Genomic DNA, 21,776 nt, shown 5'->3' with positions numbered 1-21,776 from the left:
CATTTACATTTTATAGTCTGCATAGTGAAGCATGCTATGTACAGGATTGTTAAACATACTCGTGGGTAGTATATTCAGTCCAAACTTACATGCTGGGCCTTTAACTTTTATATTTAACACAAAAGAAAGAGAAGGGCAACAAAACCAATGAGCAGCAAGTGCATTGTTTCAAATTGCAGTTTTGATTTGAAAACAATGACCAGTTAATTGCTCAAATACTTGCCATACTTGATTTTTTTCTCTTTACGTTTCCATCTGCCATTTATGAAAATATGTGAGACCTTTATTCTTTTTCACAATTTGAAAAGTGTGAACTCCCTGACATCATCAGCTGTAGTTGTGCACACAATTAAAGCAGCAGTGAATCACTTTCACAAAGAGGTGTTTGTACAGGGTTTATTTTACTCTCCAATTCTTAAGTCCTGTGGTGGGTCTGAAAAAGATTAAAGGGAATTAAAGTAGTAAAAGGTAGTCGGCTTTAATATCCCTGAGAGACAATTTGTTTTAAAGACATACAGGTCTGGACAGGTTACAGTAAGATGGAAGAAGACATCCATAATACAAACAGACAGTTGGCAAATGAGATGAAATAAATCAGTAAGGTAAAAAAATAAGCAAATGCAAACAAATTACTATTTAAAATATTTGCGGCAGGAATGAAGCTGTTTCTATAGTGACTCGTCTTAGACCTCTGGACTTTGTGCTGAAATTCACTGAAATATGCCACATTGATACACACAGCACTGAATTTGAAATAGTCATCTTGATGAACTTGTTTAAAAATAGTTGTAGTAACCAAACTACAGAAGCATCTGAGGAGTCTGCATTTTAATGGAAGCTGAGGGTCAAAACCACTTTTTTTTGCCAGCCTGTCCCTGTATTCAAGGTTGATAATGTCAAACAATACATTATGGAAAAAGAGGGGGACTGTAAAAGAAGACTAAAATATTGTCATCAGTAAACCTATAAAACAAAGATTGATTGAGAAAAAAAAATGTATGTAAATGTATGTATACATGTACAGAACATAAACAAACCTTCATTTATTTATCAAGCATTTTTAAAATTAAAAACCTGAAGGAAAAATATTTGCACTACTCCGTTGATAATCTCATTTTCAATTTTTGGAATTTAATTGAATCAACATTAAAAATATATATTTACATGTTACAGTTTATATAGACTTAACAAAAATGTTTTTCATGCTAAATGGTGTTATCACACAGTGTGTGACGTCATCACCGTGCGCCCGCATGTGGGGCAGGTCAGACTCGGGGTAACAGGTTAGCTGGACGCCGGGTGTCTTGTCAAATGAAATCCTCGCCGCTTTTCGGTAATTTCTCTCACGCGTGTCATCTTTCCACACCAAGGACGAAGCTCGACGGACGCCGGCAGACATGTCGTACTGCAAACAGGAAGGTAACGTTCGGCGCTCTTTCATTAACCCCCCGCAACTGAGCAATGTCACCGAGTTAGCCACCGTGCTAGCCGGCTAATTCCTCAGCGAAACAGCGGAAACTCGGGGAAGGTTAGCGCGTTAGCTAACTGGCTCACGGCTGTCGTGATGACATGGTGTAGAATTTACCTCGTCACCGCTGCTGTAATTCGAAATGTAGTTCAAGTGACCAACAGTTGGAGTGTTCAGACAGTTAGTTTGAACCTCGCTGATGCTGTTACATGAGACTGTGTCACGGTGGAACAAAGCAGCTTTAACTTTAGCAAAAGCTACTGACAGAGGTCGCCCACCAGGCGTCGTTGTCAAACGGCACAACTTCACTGCGCGTTCATTGAATTATAATGGCCGCTGTACTGTAAACTCACCGGCTGGGTTGCAGAGGCGATCCTAGACTCTGGGAGGCCCATGCTAAGAAACTAATTGGGGCCCTTCACCACCCCTCATCGCATGCACATTGTAAGCCTACAGGAAGTGCATTTAGTGATTTTATCATGACTGTTTCTGTTACTATTCAAGGTAAAGATCGCATCATCTTTGTGACCAAGGAAGACCATGAGGCGCCCAGCAATGCTGAGCTGATTGCAGATGACCCCGACGATCCATACGAGGAGCAGGGTCAGTCACTTTAATTATTTTAGAGATTCCACCTTGAAAGGCTGTTCATATTTATTTTGCATTTTTTGCTGGTTTCATTAAATGTCATGTGATTCACAATATTGTTACCATGACTGTAAAAATAATAATAATAAACAGCTTAAATTGAGTTTTTCAATGCCATCAGTGTATTCCAACGTCCTCTGTGTCAAGCCATTTTTTTGTAAACTTACTCTGTATTGATTGTATAGCTATTGAATTATTGTCAATACAGTTGTGGATTATATATTCATGGGCCACTTCACTGATTTTTAACAAGCCCCATTTATTACCGCTGCAGTTATGCTTAAGTCGCCACTTTTGTTTGTCTGATTGGGAGCAGGATAACTCGGCATGTAAAAGACAGATTTTGATGAATTTTCTGGGGATGTAGGTTTTGGTCAGTGAAAAAGGACTTGGTGTTTATCCAGGTATGATCCAGACGAAGAAGAATTATTATTCTTATTAAAAGAACATTGTAGTTATGCATCATCTCAGGCCACTTAACTGTGTACTTTGATTAAAATCCAAATCTTGATCTGTATCATCACTGAGGGAAATTTAATTTCCTTAGAATAGGTTTGCACTCTTAATGTATCTAGTTCCTCATCATGAGTTTTATCCTGGTAACAAAAGCTGTATAATGTTTACAGTGGCTCTCGGTGTGAAGCTGAGAAACTTGAGTTCTATTGTGGGAAATGTAGAACCCTAGACATGTCTGAAGGTTCTCAGTAACCCCACAGTCATCACAACCCTACTAAATATTCATAATTATCAGCCTTTTAACAGTAAGTGTCTTCTGTTAACATGGTCTCCTGTTTCTTCAGGCCTGATTCTGCCAAATGGGGACATCAACTGGAACTGCCCCTGTCTGGGCGGCATGGCCAGTGGACCATGCGGCTCTCAGTTCAAAGAGGCATTCTCCTGTTTCCACTACAGTAAAGAGGAAGTGAAGGGCTCAGAGTGCATCGATAACTTCCGTAACATGCAGGAGTGCATGCAGAAGTATCCCGAGCTTTATCCTCAGGAGGAAGATAAAGAAAGCTCCTCTCAAGCAGAGTCCGACTCTGCTTCTGCCTCTGCCTCTGCCTCTGCCTTATCCCCTGAAACTGACGCTACCCAATCCACCTCAAACCCCTCACCTACAGATGGCCAGACTGCCAGCTAATCATTCGTCAGTGGGGCTCTTGTTCTCTGTGACCAGCGTTCACGACTCTCCACGAGCAGCTCTGATCATCTCCTTTCCAGTTGCTTAAGGAGAGAGGACTTTGACTGACGCAGCTCTGACACTCACAGGCAGGATCTGTTAGGCAGGAGGACACCGTGACTGCAGAACAACAAAGCATATGTACAAAATCAAAGGCTACTTTTATTAACTTAGCACTCACAACTCATCAGATGATAAAAATTTAATGAGAGCAGGCCTAGCTTTTTACTTCAGGGGACATTAGCTCACAGACTCGCGTTTATATGCAACATGTAAATTCATTTGCTGCGTTTTTTTCCATGTCAGTTAGACAAGTAATTCATTGTTTGTCAGGAAATATTGAGTAGCACTGATTTATCGACTGAAGTCTGAGCAGTAATCTAGATTTTTTTCTCCGCATTGACTTATGTTCAGCTTTTCCTTGACTCCAGGTAGTTTTTTAGTTACACAGCTCAATCACTTTACTTTCCATCACTTGAGCGACCAAATTAGCCCTGGACACATCGCCCCGATGATTGGCCAATGGCAAAGAATGAGGCCCAAGTTAGAGGGAAGTAATTTCCTTACCAGCAGATGGCAATATTCTGTGTTTATCATAAAAGGGGAAACAGGGAGGCCTATTTGTTGGTGGCATAGATAGACTGCAGTGTTTGTTGATCCTGTCACTCTGTATTCGCACAGATGTTTGCTCCCGACAACCATGTTGTTGATGTCATCCATCCATCTTCTACCGCTTTATTCTCCACACAAGGGTCATGTGGATATACATCTCCACACAACCCTCACACCCCCGGTATCTTCTCGCTGCCTGTTGGGGCGATGTGTCATGGGCTTTAGAAAGCAAGGCTGCTGCTGTTACTGTATCTGTGCTATAAACATTACATTGATTTTAAGGGGTTTTTTTTAGTTTGCCTGTATGATGTATTGACACTGTCGGTTCTGTGGATGTGCCCGAGAGCCAGGCACTCACACTCTCACTGACATGGCTGCCAACAGGGGCAGAAAAGAAAACTGGCTTCAACCACTTAAAATATACACCTGCTTAACTCTGACGTCTTGAGAATATGTGTACCACTTTTTTTAAATTCTCTCTGTTAAACAGCCATTTTTGTCTGGGTTAGACAGATAAAATCAGCATTTTTTTTACATCACACAGGAGTTGTTGATTCACTGCTGATTCACTGAGCACATTCAAATGTGTTATATTGTAATTTTGGTGTTTGAAAACTTTTGTTCAGTTGTCCCCAGGTGACACAAACCTAACAAGGTTATCAGAGATGGCAGACTTCACCTCATTCACGCAACAAGCCTCTGGCGGTCTCTGTCTCTCAGACAGACACACAGAGCCACAAACAATACAAGTAATAAATGAGACTGCAGGATACCAGCAGCTCCTGAGTCCCTGTGAACTAAACATTTTGTTTTGATCAATTCAATTTGGCGCAGGACAATATGAGGTTTACAAATCTCTCATTAAATCACACTTAGAAAAACCTAAACTATCCCTTTGAAGCTTGAAACTATAGATTGTTTCAGAAACAATGTTGTATTATTTGTTGAAATCCACCCAACAAAGAACAGACATTTGAAAAGGACTACAGCTTTAACACAGATGTTTTTGAAGTGATTGTTCAAAAACAGGGTCCTCATCTGTTGCTGTTTGAACGTTTGCCACGGTTCACTGACACTGTTTCTGTGTAAGACCAAAGTGTTCAATCGTTGCTGCATAAATGTTCTCTCTTGTCTCAACACTGTTTTAAGTCACCACTTTGGAAGCTGTGGTCACCACTCAGTGTCATTCAAGCCTTAAAAGAGTCAAAGGTATTTATAATAGAACGCGTCCATGATTAAAATGATAATTAAACAATTCAACTTCCAGGTTTCTTCTCTTCCCAAAGACAAAAGCATTTACCTTACACAACAAGGAGTGCTGGTTTTTTGTAGTACCGTTACCACAATGATGTATTTCTTCAGCTTTAACTTATTATAATACTTCTTGTGGAGTAGATGTAGTTTCACAGCATAATGGAAGTGTATTATTTACCTTTTATTACAAAAGTTTGAAACCATTTGCCATTGAACCATAACTCAAGTTTTACTTTTCTGTATAGCTTAACAACCACTTGCATGTCTGTATGGTGCTTGTTAAAGAAAGTAGTAAAAGACTGAACTGGACCCAAAACGTGGGAAAAAAAAGACTATGTAACAGGTAAGATTTTTTATTTTATGTACATCACACTAGATGAGCTGCTTTCAGACATGCACCGGAGTGTCTGTGTGATTTCAAATGTCTGCAGGTGTCGCTCCGGAGATTCTGTCACCAGGTCCGTGGTGCTGCTGCTGTATAATCTTCAGTTAATGTCGGAGTGAGTTTATGTAAGAAAACAGCAGGAGGAACGACAGAATCCACAGAGAGTGTCCAGGAGTCACTTTGTCATCTGGTTAAATTCCATGTGTGAAAATGGCTGAGGACAGTTAATATAATCTGACCTTCCAGTCTTAATTTTGTGTTACACAAACGCACACTTTCGTGTTTCACCTAGAGTCGCCACGAGTTCTGTTTCCTGAATATTCTGTTGTTGATGATGATGATGTCCAGGGATTGATATTGCTAGATTTCAGTCTTGTTTCTGAACTGTCTGTTGACTCTTGGATTTTGAGTTTAATGTGCATTTCTCTGGAGTTTGTCCATCACAGAGTCCAACTGAAGGACATCCGTTCCTCAGGCCCTCTGATATGAGCAGACTCAGTCGAGGCGTCCAGGGGGCCACGACGCTTTGCATGGTGACCAGCAAACGTCCTGTCCCAGCCTCTTCAGGACCAGCAAGCAGATACTCCATACCTGGTTTAAAAAGTGACATTTAGAGTAATACTCAATTTCTTCCTCTGTGTTTATGATTATGAACTTCAAAATGTCTCATTTAATCTGCAGTGTGTACTAGGGATGTGAATCTTTGGGTGGCTCACGATTCGATTCCGATTCTTAGGGTCACGATTAGATTCAAAATCGATTCTCGATTCAACCGATTCTTGATCCAAAAATTGATACAATGCTGTGTGTTAAGGCAAATTATGGCATCAAAACAATACAATTCATATGTGATAATGTGATCAGACAAAGGCAAACTTAAGACAAAAGTTAACTTTTATTCATTAAAAACAAAAACTTAGTTGCTGTACAAAAAAAACTTGCATAAAATAAAAGCTTAGACGAGCTACCTTTTTCTCCCAGAAGCTACAAAAATAAACTGTACACAAATAACACAAACTTGTGTTTTGGGTGGTTTTTCAAAACGTATTATTATATTTTTCTCTTCAAAATTAGATTTTTGAAGTTTATGAATCGTGGATGATTCGAATTCCTATGTGAATCGATTTTTTCCCCCTACCCCTAGTGTGTACATTTTGGTGATTTTTGCGGTTGTTGATGTTTTTATTCGGTCTCTGTTTGGTTTAATGAACACAAACGATCATGTTCAAGCAATTCTATCTGATCTGAGGGAGCGCTTGCTTGTATACAGCAGCAGCACAGGAGCGAGCGGGGACGAGATGTATTTACAACAGTGGGTTTTATAAACGTGTGGAGTTTATAGACTTAATCAGCATTTTGTTAACTCTTTTGAATATAATGGACTATAGTTTTAAACCATATGAGAGAACACCTGTTAAGCCCCGCCTCCTTCTGCTGCCAGTAATTGTCTGCTTCACAAACCAACCCACAGATGTGTGATTTCCCTTACCTGGGTTCAGTATTGGACAGGTGCAGCCGCGGCTGGTCCAGGACAGAGGGTAGATGCTGATCGTCCCCGGGTGTAGCGCCACCTGGCCTGATCGAAGGACCTTGCGGACTTTGACTTGAACTTCCGCGTGGCTGCCTTTGTCATGAGCAGAAATTACACTGGCCTTGATCACTGTTATGCACAGGAATGAGACCATATCATCATTTTACTTCACAATTATCTTGACCAAAATGATCACAATTAGTGAGGTTCCTTAGGTACCTTAAATTACCGTAATTTAGTTCTTTGCATCCGACATGAATAGTTTTTTAGTGAATATTTAGGCTCCACCTTTAATCGTTTGATCCAAGTTTAATCGCTGTTTATCTTAGAGGGAGAATGCAGCAGGAGATACTCCTGCTTCCACTAAATGTTTAAAAATTACATGGAAATAATGTCTGAAAACGTAGTAGCTTATTGACAAAGTTCCCTATTCACGATTCTCGTAATGATGGAAAATTTACTGCTACTACAAAATTATTGTGATTTTGTGTAGTGTAATTTTTTAAAACGTTTTATTTATGAATAGAAAATCTTTATTGTCGATGTACAAGTACAACACAGACAAACAACAAATAATTAACAGTTAAATAAAGAGATAATAAATGATAAACAATAAAATAATTATAAAGAAATGGCACAGCTATTACAGGTGCAATAACAGCTTACCATAGTCATGTTTGGTCTTACAGAGGTCGGACACACTTCTCAGTTTCTTCTCCTTGCAGCTGCACTTTCCTGTGAACAAGCATTAGCATACAATGTTATCACAGTAAGTTCTGCACTTTAAAGGTCCAGTGTGTAACATTTAGGAAGGTTTATTGGCAGAAAACTGAACAAACTACTCATTAGCTCCTCATTAGCTCCTCATTAGTCGCCTTACAATAAGCTGTTTATATGCACTTGAGGCAGCCATCTTGTGCCACCATGTTTCTACGGAAGTCCAAACAGACAAACTATCCAGGCTGTGTGTGTTGAAGCAGAAGCAAACGGCACAAATACAAATGATCAAAGGTGGAAAGTAACAAAATACATTTACTCAAGTTACTGTATTGAATACTTTTTTTTGTGTATTTTGTATTTTTTAAGTACAATTCAAAATCAGGATTTTGTATTTTACTTGAGTACGTATTGACTCAAGTATTGTACTTAGTTACTTTATAAATCCTATCCATTATTGGGTAAAAATCAAAATTCAGCACAATGAAGACCTACAGGGGGAAAATATACACCAGAACCAGACGAATGATGATGTGATTAGCACCAGCACTGGCGCGTGAACATAGAGGGCGTGCGCTAATAGTGACGTAATATCCTGTGTCGAGCTCCAAAATAGTTTTGGATTTCTGACCCCTTGTCATATTTCTACAACCCTCACACCCCACACAAAGTAACTAAGTAACGTTTACTTAAAGAGCCAACTTCAAACTTCAAATGAACTACTTTTTACTTCTACTTGAGTAATTTATAATATTTCTTATAAATCTTATATTTCACCAAAGTATTGGTACTTTTACTTGAGTACAATATTTTAGCACTTTCGCCACCTCTGCAAATGAGCGACATTATTTTGGGTCTGTGAAGGCCAGTGTAGCTCCCTGATGCACTGGAGGAGCCCTCTGTTTGTTACAGTCTCACATAAGATGTCACTAAAGGTGCATTTCCACTGTGTCGTACCTGGAGCTCCCATCACACCTGTGTTGTGCTCCCTCCTCTAGTTTCCTGTTTGGTTTTGGACTGATTTTAAAAGTCTTTTATTCTATTTTACTTTTAATTATCAATAAATCAATCAATCTTTATTTGTATAGCCCACAGTTTACAAAACATAGTTTGTCTCATTATGATCGACTATGTTTTATGTCATTGTTGTACCTTTTACAATGTGAACCACTTTGGTCAACCCTGGTTATTGTCGAAATTAACTTCACTTGACTAGAACTAAATACCAAAACCCTTCCTGCAGGCCACTGTTAAGGTGCAGCATTAAAAGCAAAGTCAAAACATTATTTATATTATTGGGTTTTTAGTATGAATACATTTTAAAAACTATTGTGGAGACTGATCAGCTGACATAATTCGCCATGGCATGACCAGTTAATTGTGCCAACCAATCAAAAATGTGGCTCTCCTACACTTCTCTTTATTTCCTGGTTCCTGCAGTGGTGACGCACACACTACAGTCCTTAGTTCCTGGTACTAGTTCCTGCAGTGGAAATGCATCTTCATCGTTACACACGGCACCTTTTTAATCATTCTACTGTGGTTGAACGTGTGTGATGTCATAGTAAGCTGCTCCAGCTCTCACCTGTGTAATGCAGAGCAGAGACTGCGAGCTCCTTTGACCATTGTACGTCATCGAGAGGGAGCATATAATCCCGATCAGGGATTTTTCCACCAATGGGCACGTTGAACACCTGATTATCTGAGTAGCTGCAGAATTAAAAGGGGAATAAATAATATTAAAATACATCACATGCCTTATTGTTAGTGTTTGGTGAAAAATGTGGCCACAGATGAAGAGAGCAGCCAACCTGTCGAAACACTGCCCGGTGCTAGGATCACAGCTAAGAGGGCAGACGCAGGGTTCACAGCCTTTGTCTCCAAAGCCCCAGTAACCAGGCAGGCAGTGGCTGCAGCTCCTGCCACCGACGCCTGGTTTACAGTGGCACTGTCCAGTCCTGGGGTGACACCACGGTCCTTCTTCTTCAGGTCGAGGAGGTAGAGAGCCGTGTGGATCACACCTGCAGCCTGAGGAGCAGAGAAACACAAACTCACAGGTCTGTATGCTGCTGAAACCTTTGCTTTCTACCTATTCATTACAGGTACTTGTCAGCAGATGGCAGTAAAGGACCTTGATGGTTCTCTTGACAGGCTTTTCTCAGGCTTTTTTCCAGATCACTTCCACTGAGGTTATAGTTCTCAAAACGACTTGTTACTGTCATTAACACAGTATCAAACTGAAAGTTTTGGCTCATTTACGCAAGTTCTTCTGTACACTGACTATGTGTAGTTTATTTCTTTACAGACCTATGACCTAATAACAATTAATAATAATTTCCACTTCAGATCAGGCAAGCCCCTACACTTCTTGATGACATTATAATGATAAACAGTGTGTCCTTTACATGTAAACACAACATAGGCCTTCAATGCTGTGGCCAAAATCTGTAATCAGTTTTACTTTTGATCCATTAAGATGATTATTTATTGATAATTGGGACAAAATAAAAGTTGTGGATGTTAGGGGCCTGGGAATGAGAGAAGTGCAGAAAATACCCATACTTAATGTTTATGTTTAAAGAGATAACCTTAGAGACACTTTTACAGGTCAACTTTTAAAACTGCATTTCAAATATTAAGGATAATTATAGAATGTTAAAAAGATACTGAGGAAAACCTCAAAAGTGACAGGCTATATGAAATGGTGAGTGATCCCTTCTGTGTCTCTTACGTGTGCAGGCATGGGCGGAGCTGAGGGGCAGGGACAGGTGGCGGTGGTAGCCATGACGACAGCGCTGGCACCGGCGTCCGGCGGTGTTGTGCTGGCAGTCATCACAGACGCCACCGCTGGTGCCGCCGGACGACATCCACGCCCGGTGAGAGAAGTGACAGCTGTCTGAGTGACCGTGACACTCACACTCTGATGTCACAGCAGAGGAGAGGAAGATAAGTGAAATATAAACTGTTAGGTTAATGACACAAAAGACAACTTTCCCGACATCATCTTTTCCTTTTTCATTCTTAAAAAAGTTTTCATAAACATGTAATTGTTTTCAGAATCCACACAAACCCCTCAAAAACGACTCTAAACTCCAGGTGTCTACTTTTATTCTTCTTTAATCTTTATTTTCTTGTTAATGTCTGTCTGTTCTGCACTGAAACATAAGCAAAAAAAGAAAAACCTCTGGTGCTCTGCTCATGAAAGGGAAACAATTAAAGTTGATAGCCTGTGGAAGAAAAGGCTAAAAGGCCTTTAATTCAAAGGGCTGGAGACCTTTAACCCCATAGATTAAAGGTTCTTTTTTCCCATTTTAAAACACACTGAGTGCCTGGGCCTGGATTATTTCTACCTCAACATAAATCCTCATGTTTTTTGTTCACGTAAATGCTTCACTAAGCACAGGCAACTGCATCAGTGCAAGTGTCTTATTAAAGCAAGATCTTAGCAAGATTGCGGACCCCTAATCAATTTAATGTGGCCCACTACCTGAGTAATCATGAGTTATTTCTGTATGTTTATTTTTTATTTACAGATTAATTTTCTGCTTTTATTTTGAAATTCTTTTAAGATAATTTTGCCTACTGTAGATTTGCATCACAATATGTATAGTTTCAATACATCTGTGAAGATTTGTACCTGGATCAGTAAATAATGTTCCTAGTTACTCGTATAAACTGGATTACCTGGAATAAAATGGTTTCACTATATTCTTCTTACTTTATCAACAGCCTACACAAATCTTGACTGTGTTTAAAACTCACATGACGATTATATGTCGAGTATTTCATTCTAAATAGATTCACACACTTTAAGACGTCTTCTCTAATGTGTCTCTTTCATGCATGCTCTAATATAATAGTTGTGCAGTCACGTACTCTGGCAGGGGTTGGGCTCCCCGCTGCTGCCGTTGGCGGGTCTCCAGGGACGATCGTTGTAGAGCGTGGCACACTCCTCGCAGTGATCCCCCGCTGTGTGGTGAGTACACAGACACCTACCAAACACCTGGAAGACACATCTGGGTCTGTTTAGTTCACCGACATGAGCGCAACTTTAGAGACACCTGCGGTCCACAGGCTGTCGTAAAATACACACAGGCAGGTGGTGTAAAGAATAAATCCAGCAATTTACAGCCTTTTAACTGCAAATGTTCCCATCAGTGAGTTCATTTTATTTCTGGAAACTTATAAATGAACACATGCCAATCCAAGAGCTCAACTTTATGGTCTCCTTTGTTTTTGAAATTGAAGTGATTGTTCCATGTTTTTTTTTGCTGTGTGTACTTAAATGAGATTCACACCTGCCATACATAACATACCAAACATAAGCCTCATCCTATAAAATCAATGTCAGAATGTGTTTGCTGTGTTATGTTGCTAATAAATCAATAATAAAACTGCCTGAAAACTGGAAACATGACATCAGGAAAAACTGATTTTATGCACTTAACAAAAGGCTCACTAAATGAGATGTATTTCTGCTTAAGTCTGTGATATCTTAAGAATTTTTTGGCCTCTTTTCTTAACCATCATACAGTCATTTCTGACTGGAAAGTGGAGATTGTGTTGCTTTGTAAACAGTTGATTGACAGCTGCCTCCAACACAACGTTTAAAAAAAAAATGTTATTTTATGATGATGGTGTTTGAAATCTTTTGTCCGGATCTACCTCAGTGACACAAACACCAGGAAGCAGCCCCAGTGTCCCTGTGAGATAAAAATGCTGATTATGTCTATGGACATTGGTGTGGAAGAGTGAGTGCTTAACAAACTTAATTTTCCCTTCAGGAAAGGCTGTATAATGTTAAGATAAAATGATGAATATATTCTTAAGATGTCTCAGACTTAAGCAGGCATAGATTTGATTAAATGGCTACAATCAAATTGTCTTAGTGTCCACAGCCATATATTCACTTAAACCACTCTTTTCTAATTGTTCTTTTACTTTGACATGCACATATGCCCACAAAAAGAGCTACTGACCATGTTACTGTCCTGTTGTGATTCTTGGCTGCTGTTGTATGGAACACAGTACTCCGCGTGTCCGTGGCACAGACAGGTCCCTTTGGCTAATAAAGAAAAAATAGCATAAGTTGCGTTCTCTGTTGTGGATGTGGAGGTCAGAGGTGATGCTGTGGGGCTTGTCCGTCCTGTAGGGGGAGTAGGAGGTGCAGAGCAGCTCTGAGACTTCAGTAGTCTGATGCGGAGGTTAGTGAGTGTGAGGCGTGCGAGCGTCTCTGCGCTGTAAGGGTCCCGTGTTTTTGCACTGCTGGGGTCGAGGGTCCGTAATATGACCTGGGAAGAGAAACAAATACTTATCAGCACTGAATTAAACATTGTACATCTGCTTAAAGACATAAACGACACCCCAAGGGGATAGTTCAGTTTTCTGAAGTGCAGTTGAATGAAATACTGCCTGAGACACAGATGCTCACTCTCACTGAAAACATGGCAGCTTGTTTTTCATTCAAGGTTCATTAAATCTACACCTGTCTGTGATAACTTATACAATATGTTTGTTATTTTTTTTCTCGCCATTAGAAATCCTCTTCCACCTGGAAACTGATGTTTGTAAACCCATTGTTCTCCTGCACCAAAGCCCATACAGAAAATCAGTTTTTACCTCACTGTATCACAGGAGCTGCTGTTCTACTGCTGCTTTGGTGAGTTTGTGTCACTTAAGTGAATCCAAACATTTTAAAGTGGACCTAGACCGGAATTTCAAATTAACGCTGTTGTTTAGTGTGTATCTGCGTCATTACCTTGTTTACGAAGCCCTGAAGTTTCGAAACAAACAATTCAGCCATTGCTGAGAACGCTGTAATGTAATAAATAATTTAATGTAGCGAGATCTCTGAAAAAAACCTGGTCCGGTTACGTAAACATCGGTTCTCCTGAACAGCAGATCCTCCTGCTCCGGGCACTAGTCCGGGCACAACCGGTTGCGTACATTGAACCACAGAAGAAGAATAACGTCCGTTGTGGAGGTGTTTCACGAGCAACAGTGTCTTTTGACTCTGGGTCTGACTCAGAGTCAAAGTCATAAAAGGGACTGCGGCGAGGAGTCGTGAAGAAGCTATTTTTAAACATTGTTAAAACAATGTTTTGATAATGAGTAGCAGTGCATCCACCGTTCCAGAAGGGGGAGCTGTGCTTCTGAGAGCGGATGTGCTGATGATGTCACTTCCGGGTATTGGCCAATCACAAGACAGTTGGGAAGGCTCTATGCTGGCTGGCCAATCACAACACACTCTATCTTCTGGGTGTGAAATTTATGTCTGAAATATCGCGGCTCAGGACAGTGTCAGAAAAGAGGATTTCTATCTATCATTCCCTGTTGTCATATGTATACTGTATTAATATAAACAAAAATGTAAATAAAAATGTATTTAACAAAAAAGAAGATACCGTTAAGCAGGCGAGTATGATTTCCCCCCACACCCCCCCCCCTTTGTGTCCCTCTGTGAAATCAGTACAACAACACTTGAAAAACCTGAACTCTGGTTTATCCTCTCACCTCTCCACCACTGCAGGGAGTCGCACTGGTGTAACGTGACGTACACAAAGAGCCAGGCAGACTAAACTCATCAGGCAAACCAAACTCTGCGCTGCAGTTTTGTGCAAATAGCTGAAGAGGCTCCCAGGTCTTTCCAGAGTCAGCAGAGCGTTCAATGGCCATGGCTGAAGGCCGGGGCGACCTGAACACCAGAACCACATGGGACAGACAGAACCGCGTTTCCAGATCCAACCGGATCTCGTCGTGCTGCTCCTGCGTGGAGGCGGTACCCGCACCTGATGCCCACCAGGTCTGTGGACGAGAGAAAGGGTCGTCGGTCATGTGAGCAGGTGGGTGTACGTCCTCGGGGCAGAGGGGAGGCTGGAGGGAGCAGTTCCCACAGCAGCTGGAGAGGGTGCTGATGGTCCTGCCGCTGGCCAGGTTCCCTATGGGTGGACTGCAGGCCCTGTCCACACATCTGGAGACTGACACAGAGGAGAATGGAGAGTCAGTAAAATGTGTGTTCTAGGTATTACTCATGTTGTGGGGACCGAAATCATACAGTCACATTATGGGGACTTGTCTTTCTTATGAGGACAAAAAGCCACATAATGTGAATTTTTCTATTTTAAGGTGAAGACATGTTTTATGGTTACGATGAAGTTAGGATTATCTTAAGGTTAAGGTTAGGGTTAGGGTTAGGCCAGTAGTAGTTATGGTTAAGAAAATTGGAAATTGATGTAAGATTATTTGTTTGGCATATGTCAGAAAATGTAAAAAGAAAAAAAAATGTTGATCAGTGTTTACCAAACCTGGACATGATGATGTTCTCAAATGTCAAAATGATTCAGTTTTAATGATTTATTTGTTATATGGGAAAAAAAAACCCTGAAAATATCCACATTTAAGAAGCTGAAAAATCTGAAAACTTGTTTTAATTATTAAAAAAAACTCTTTTGATTAACCAATTATCAAAATAGTTGACAATTAATTTAGTCATTGATTAATGATTGAATTATCATTGCAGCACTCAAGTCAATGTAATGTCCTCTGAAGTCATGGAAACCTGACTCTCTCTGACTCTCTCTCTCTCTGTGTGTGTGTGTGTGTGTGTGTGTGTTCGCGTGCGCGTGTGTTCCTTTTGTTGTGGCTCTCCTCTTGTTAAATACTGATGAATAGTTTCCTGCCCCAGTCCAATTATTTTGCTGCCCAGTTTTATTATTTTGTTTCATGGTTTGTGATAAATGTTAGTGACGATGACGGATCTGATGAAACATTTGTAAAAAATAAAATCAAACAGTTTTTCAGATGAACTGCTTCAAACAACGAGCCCTCGCTGACTTTATGAACAAACTCATTGTAACTTCTATGAATATTTAATTCACCCCTTCACTGCTGCTGCTGCAGCTCACTGTGACACAGAATCCCTCTGCTCTCAGTGGACACAGTCCTGTTCCACCATGTTGTCTCTCAGGTTACAGGTGATAGAAAGACGAAGACAAACATGAGACAGCTGCTGTCAACTCTGACCTTTGCTACTTAAGTGTGAAGTGTGCACATAATGTACAATACAGAGCCACCTGCAGATAATGATAAACGCATTCTGAACATTTAAAGGGATAGTTTTCTGAAGTGCAGGTGTGTTACATACACACTCCATTTGCAGAGGGAGAGAGGAGAGCCCACAAAACTATTTTAACATGGTTTGTATGTGAACAGGGAACGAAAAAAATATGTTATATGTCAGGTAGCCCTTTAATATTTCCTAAACGCAGTTCTACAAGCATAACAGCACTGTATTATATATTGTTAAAGTTCATTATGTCTTCTGATTTAACTTACAATTGTTTAGTTCAGGGCTCATCTACCTTTTTTTCCCCTCTGAGAGATACTTTAAAAATTAAAAAGCCCATGAGCTACTCATGTTTTTTAACATCACCCTTTATTAGTTCAGCAATAGGGAAATTTACGTTGTCACAGCAGCAAAGACGGTAAAGATAAAGATGATAAATAATAAACATGCATTAAAGGTCCCATATTACACCCTATTTCTCCAAGTTAAACTAGTTCCCTGGTGTCCTGATGAACATCTGTGACATGCTTTGGTAAAAATACCATAAGAATGAAGCACCACAGCAGTTCAATCACCCTGACAAAACATCCCTGTTCAGAACTCTTGTTTTAGTAGTATCTCTTAAAAAAAAATAACTTAAGGGACAGGAAAAGACATCAGCCACATAGACTACTGGGAATTTACATTTGGAAATGTGATCATTTGCAGGTTCTAGCAGGCACGTTGCCGTCATATAACATGTATCCACTGCACAAATAAATCCTCTGAGGTTGGAAGTTTGTGTAGAACTCTGTGCTGCACTGTGGAGCCAAGAATAGAACTTTCCGCGGACTTCCGATTTTTGGATGCCATTGCCCTCGCCAGCACTCCGCAAAACACAAATTCCAGGAATTTAGCGCATTGTGACGTCCCAGTGTGCGCGGAAGTCAACATTGCATGATTTATCTCCTGTACTTAGACTGAGGAGGACCACAAAAACATGAGTGAGTCATCTTTTTTCACACTTTCGACTGATAGGACCTCCAGAGTCCAAATATAAGGATTTAAATAATTAAAAAGTAGAATTTTGCATAATATGGGACCTTTAAATAGTGCATTGTAGACAGTTACCAGAATATATACAGTATGGGCTTGATATGTACAGTATAAAAAAGGATTGGACAGTAAGTAAATATTTCTCTGTCCATTCACTCTTGAATTGACGATTTTCTGGGTCAAATTTGCGTCGCTTTAGCTTCGGTGAACGACATCGCAATGCACTTTGTCAGATCAGTTCCACCTCTCCTTCGTGCCCATGAAGACAAGATCAGTGTGAGCACTGTTCCAGCCAATCACAGCCCAGCACCATGTTGCTAACATGACGTACACTACAGATGTACCCAAACCAGGTTTGCTCTTCTTAAAATAGCTCAGAGGTGAGTTTTATTATAAAGTCAGCGGTGGTCCAAAGGACAATTAAAAAAGGCAGTATCTGACCCCCAGGCCGCTAGTTGAATAGACCTGATGTAGAGCATTGTTTGTGATGCTAACAACAGCTAGCTAGACATATGTTTATGTCCATTTTTCCAACTTTTCAAATTGAACCCAGTGAACTCGGAGGTGACGTCACTCCCACTTTCACCTTTTTATGTAAATGGAATAAACCAACTCCCAATATTCTCTTTACAGCAGTTGATGGAAACATGCAATAATATGCATTTTCTTTCACTGAACCTATTCTATTCAAATTTGCGATATATTTAATTAGAAACCGAGCTACTGTAACCTCACGTTTTGTCTTAAATCCAAATGATAGCTTTGTGGTTTTCTAAATGGGGTGCAGGGACCCGTGAAGGTCATGCAGTCTGTGAAAGCTGTCAAACTTCAGTTTAAAATGATTTGCTTTAGTCCAGGAAATAAGAAAAAGTAAGTTTTCCCAAACTGTATTGTCAATATTCACACAACACACTTAATATATTTAATTTATTGACATAGAAGAACAACACAATGTTTGTGTTATCATTATTTTTGTTAGAACTGAAAACCTCTGCAAAGGATTAACCAAACCACTGCAGCGATGGAGCTAAAGAGATGGAGTCGCTGCTCACCTGCTCCGCTCTGCGTCACAGCCACAAACATCCAACCGAGCATCGAAAGCAGCAGCAGCATCACCTGGTGCCGAGTGTTCCCGAACATTCTACACACTCTCATCCTCTGTGTTTACAACAGACTCGGTGCTGCCACACAGGAGAGAGGAGTCCCAACATCATGTGGAGCTTATCTGAAACACACGCGCATTTCTTCGCCAATTACGCAATGCGGAAGGCGTCCAAATGAAGTCGGGATGATGGTTTTTTTTTTTCCCTGCAGAGAATCGTGGACATAAAAAACTCAAAAGCGCTTAAGCATCCTATGACACTATGACACGTTTGTCAGAAGCTCCAGGTGCAGCGATATCCAAACAATAAGTGATAAAATGTCTCCATATTTGGCAGAAATGTTTTTCAATTGAGTGGATTTCTGTAACAGCAGGAGAGCTCCGTGTCTCAGCCACGCACAGAGAGGAGCGCTCTATTTATCCATGCCCACGCGCGCACCCATCACCCCCCGCCCACGCCGTTACTGTAGCGCAGAGCAATAACGCAGAGCCAAACCACTCTGGACTGAGAAGGTGTTCGCTTCCTTCAATTTCCCAAACATGCATCCACGAGGGACAAAAAGAAGAAGAAAAGGGGGGGAGTGAGGACTTTCACGTGCTCGTGGACACAGTTAATGTGAACCAGGCGCATAGTGCGTCCGTGCGTGCGTATAACAGCTGACCCAGGTCCCTCCACTCAGTAAGCAGGGCCTCACATTGAGCCAGGCGAGGAAATTAGTTCATCTGCTCCTGCCCTCCTGTTTTTCACATGCAGTAATTCCAGGTTGCAGAGACTCTTTGAAGTGTGCAGCAGGAGGAAACCTGAGCGCGGAGACAAAAATAGTCCTGCTGCAGGTTATTTACAGCTCATTGTGGCACCAAAAGAATCTGGCATCATGCAAATGAGCTGAAGGAAAGGGCCTTTCTTCACTGTGTCTGCCTTACTGTGTATTAGATGACTCTGCCACTCTTCATTATCAATGACAGTCCCTTTTAGGTTCTTTTTAAAACCACATACATGAGGAATAAACACCATTACCAGTTTTATGGCTCCACTTCAATTACAGGGGCCTCTGATAATTGGAACAGACGCACAGAATTGGATTGGTTTCCATAAATGTCTGTAATATCTTACAAACCGTTTACAGACCGGCGCACTCCATCTGCTTTTCCCCAGAGCGGGGGAATAAAAACAGAATTACTTATGAATGGCATATGGTTTGACAGCTTTGAGTTTTTAACTGATGAAATGAGCTGATGTGATGTATTTAAAGTGATTCTCCAGGTTGTGTAGTACTGACATGTTGACTTTGTCAACACTGCTCTCATTGAAAACTCAGTGTGGACACAAGGGATAGCATATTTATCATATTTATTATTGACTAAAGACTCATTAAATGTGTGCATGTTTAAGACTATTATATCTTATTCCTGCCTTTCTCTTGGTGTTAAACAACCCTTTTAGAGGGTTTACTGGAATTTTTAGAGTTTTGAATACTAGAGTTGTAGTTGGAGTTGATCCACTGCTGCCTCTATTTTTAAGTTTAAATATGTTATTTTGTGACTTCTGTGTTTGAAAGTTTCTGTTTAGACTTAACAAAGTGATACAACTTTACCAAACAAGGCAGCTGTACACTCTTAGAAATAAAAGTGCTAAGTAGAACCATATAAGTTTCTTCGGCTTGTCCTCATAGGAGAACCCTTCTTGGCTCCAGGTAAAACCTTTTTTTATAAAAACCCCTTTCTTCTGAAAAGGGTTTTTCAGAAGCAAATGGTTCCAGGTAGAACCTCAGCCCTTGTAGAAGGACCCTTTTGGAACCCTTATTTCTAAAAGTGCAGAACAGCAGCTCCTGTGTCTTTGAGATCTAAAAGTGTTGATTTTTCTCAATGGATTTTGGAGCAGGAGAGCGAAGGTGTTTACAAACTACAGTCTTAGATCGGTGAGATCCTGCTTTTTTTCCGCTGGTAAACAGCCTTTTTCTGAAAACTGAAGTTTGTGCCACTTTGTAAATGACTCACTCCCTGCACTCACCTCATTGATTTTACTCAGTTGATCCATCTGTTCCATCTGCTGACCCATCGCATCCACTTTGTTCTCCAACTCCTTCAGCCGATGGCCTTGCTTTATATTCTCTTCCTTGAGCTGTTTGATTTCAGCCACCATCCCTTCAAAGGTTTCCCACTTATTCATCACCGCCTTCATGTCCACACGCATGATCATCATGTCCTCCCTCATCTCCTCTCTCATTGCAGCCAGGTTTTCAGCAACTTGGTCTATCGCTGGATTGGGTTTCGGTGGCGCCATTTCTTCACCTTTTCTCCCACTTCCAAGTGTGTGTATAATCTCTGGCAGTAGCTCACAGTAGCTGGCAGCCAGTAGCTGTTATCTCACAGAGCTCTGTCTGCTGCGTCCGTCCTCATCGGAGGTCGTGAGCATGAGTGTCGTTGATCCACTGCTGCCTCTATTATTACATTTAAATATGTTATTTTATGACTTCTGCATTTTACATTTTTTGTTCAGACTTTACAAAGTGATACAAATTTACCAAACAGTAGACCAGCAGCTCCTGTGTCTTTGAGAGATAAAAGTGCTGATTTTTTCAATGGACTGTTGCAGGAGAGTGAGGGTGTTTACAAACTTTAGTGTCTAGTCTTGAAAGACAGCAATCACATTTCTAAGATATGATAGACTAAAGAAGATGTCATTTTTTAGAAGTTGAGCCTTTAATGAAGTGACTCATTTCTGTTTTTCCTAGTGTCCCCATTGTCAACCATGTTTTCAGTGTCTGTGTCCCGGGCTGGTTTTCAGTGACAGCTTTGCTTGGTAAGATCCTGCTTTTTCCTCCCTTTTAAATCTGGTAACTGATGTTTGTGTAACTCAGTAAACAACTCACTCCCTGCACCAAAGCTTAAGAGAAAATGAGTGATTTTACTTTACAGCACACAGGAGTTGTTGATCCACTGCTGGCTCATGTGTCTTTGAGAGCTAAAAGTGTTGGTTTTCTCAATGGATTTTGGTGCAGGGGAGTGAAGGTATTTACAAACTGCAGTTTTCATTCTTAGATCTCAGTCTTGGTGAGATCCTGCTCTTTTTTGCTGGTAAACAGTCTTTTTTTAATCTGGAAACTAAAGTTTGTGCCTCTTTGTAAACGACTCACTCCCTGCACCAAAGGCCATAGAGAAAATCATTGATTTTACATCACAGCACACAGGAGTTGTTGATCCACTGCTGCTTCTATTAGTACGTTAAAAGAAGTTATTTTAGGACTTTGGTGTTTGATTTTTTTTGTTAGGACTCTACTAAGTGATATAAATTTAACAAATGAGGCAGCAGTAAACCAGCAGCTCCTGTGTCTTTGAGAGCTTAAAGTGCTGATTTTCTCAATGGACTTTGGTGCAGAAGAGTGAGGGTGTTTACAAACTAAAGTTTTCATTGTGGAAAAGTGGCAAATACATTCTTAACATATCATAGACTCATTTTTTTTTTAAAGCTGAGCCTTCAGTAAGGTGGCTGAAAGACACTAACTACCTCAGGCTGTTTTTCAGCGGCGGCTTTGCTTGGTGAGATCCGAGCTGACAGTGAGTCAGTACATCACACAACAACACTTTAAACTATCCCTTTAACATCAGCCAACAGTAGAATTGCACACACACCTCATCATTTTTGTGCAGTGTTAAGTCTGTACAGATGAAAAGCGTGTCCATCACCGTTGAATTTAAATGTATCTCACTGCTGAGATTTTTCTTTTTATCACCTTCTCCACCTCGTATATCACCTCATCTTCATCTGTTCTACATTT

General features: G+C 40.5%; 2 protein-coding genes across 2 annotated transcripts; one reads left to right on the top strand and one right to left on the bottom strand.

The window, feature by feature from the left end:
* Positions 1 to 1,283: 1,283 nt before the first annotated feature.
* chchd4a (coiled-coil-helix-coiled-coil-helix domain containing 4a) lies at positions 1,284 to 3,257 on the top strand (the record flags this gene model as incomplete). The annotated part of the gene is made up of 3 exons (XM_083892157.1): positions 1,284 to 1,419; positions 1,973 to 2,071; positions 2,917 to 3,257. Exons 1-3 carry the CDS (start codon positions 1,398 to 1,400, stop codon positions 3,255 to 3,257), a joined length of 462 nt encoding a protein of 153 aa, XP_083748283.1. The 5' UTR covers positions 1,284 to 1,397.
* Positions 3,258 to 5,914: 2,657 nt separating this feature from the next.
* LOC310929240 (netrin-4) lies at positions 5,915 to 20,281 on the bottom strand (the record flags this gene model as incomplete). The annotated part of the gene is made up of 10 exons (XM_083891961.1): positions 5,915 to 6,138; positions 7,037 to 7,207; positions 7,745 to 7,813; positions 9,381 to 9,505; positions 9,607 to 9,823; positions 10,527 to 10,715; positions 11,672 to 11,798; positions 12,775 to 13,086; positions 14,309 to 14,772; positions 19,996 to 20,281. 10 exons carry the CDS (start codon positions 20,279 to 20,281, stop codon positions 5,915 to 5,917), a joined length of 2,184 nt encoding a protein of 727 aa, XP_083748087.1.
* Positions 20,282 to 21,776: the final 1,495 nt, after the last annotated feature.

The sequence above is a fragment of the Microchirus variegatus genome (genome assembly GCF_963457635.1).
Source record: "Microchirus variegatus genome assembly, chromosome: 7".
Classification (NCBI taxonomy): Eukaryota; Metazoa; Chordata; class Actinopteri; order Pleuronectiformes; family Soleidae; genus Microchirus; species Microchirus variegatus.
The sequence above is the reverse complement of the archived record's forward strand: the minus strand, read 5'-3'. Positions and strand labels throughout refer to the sequence as shown.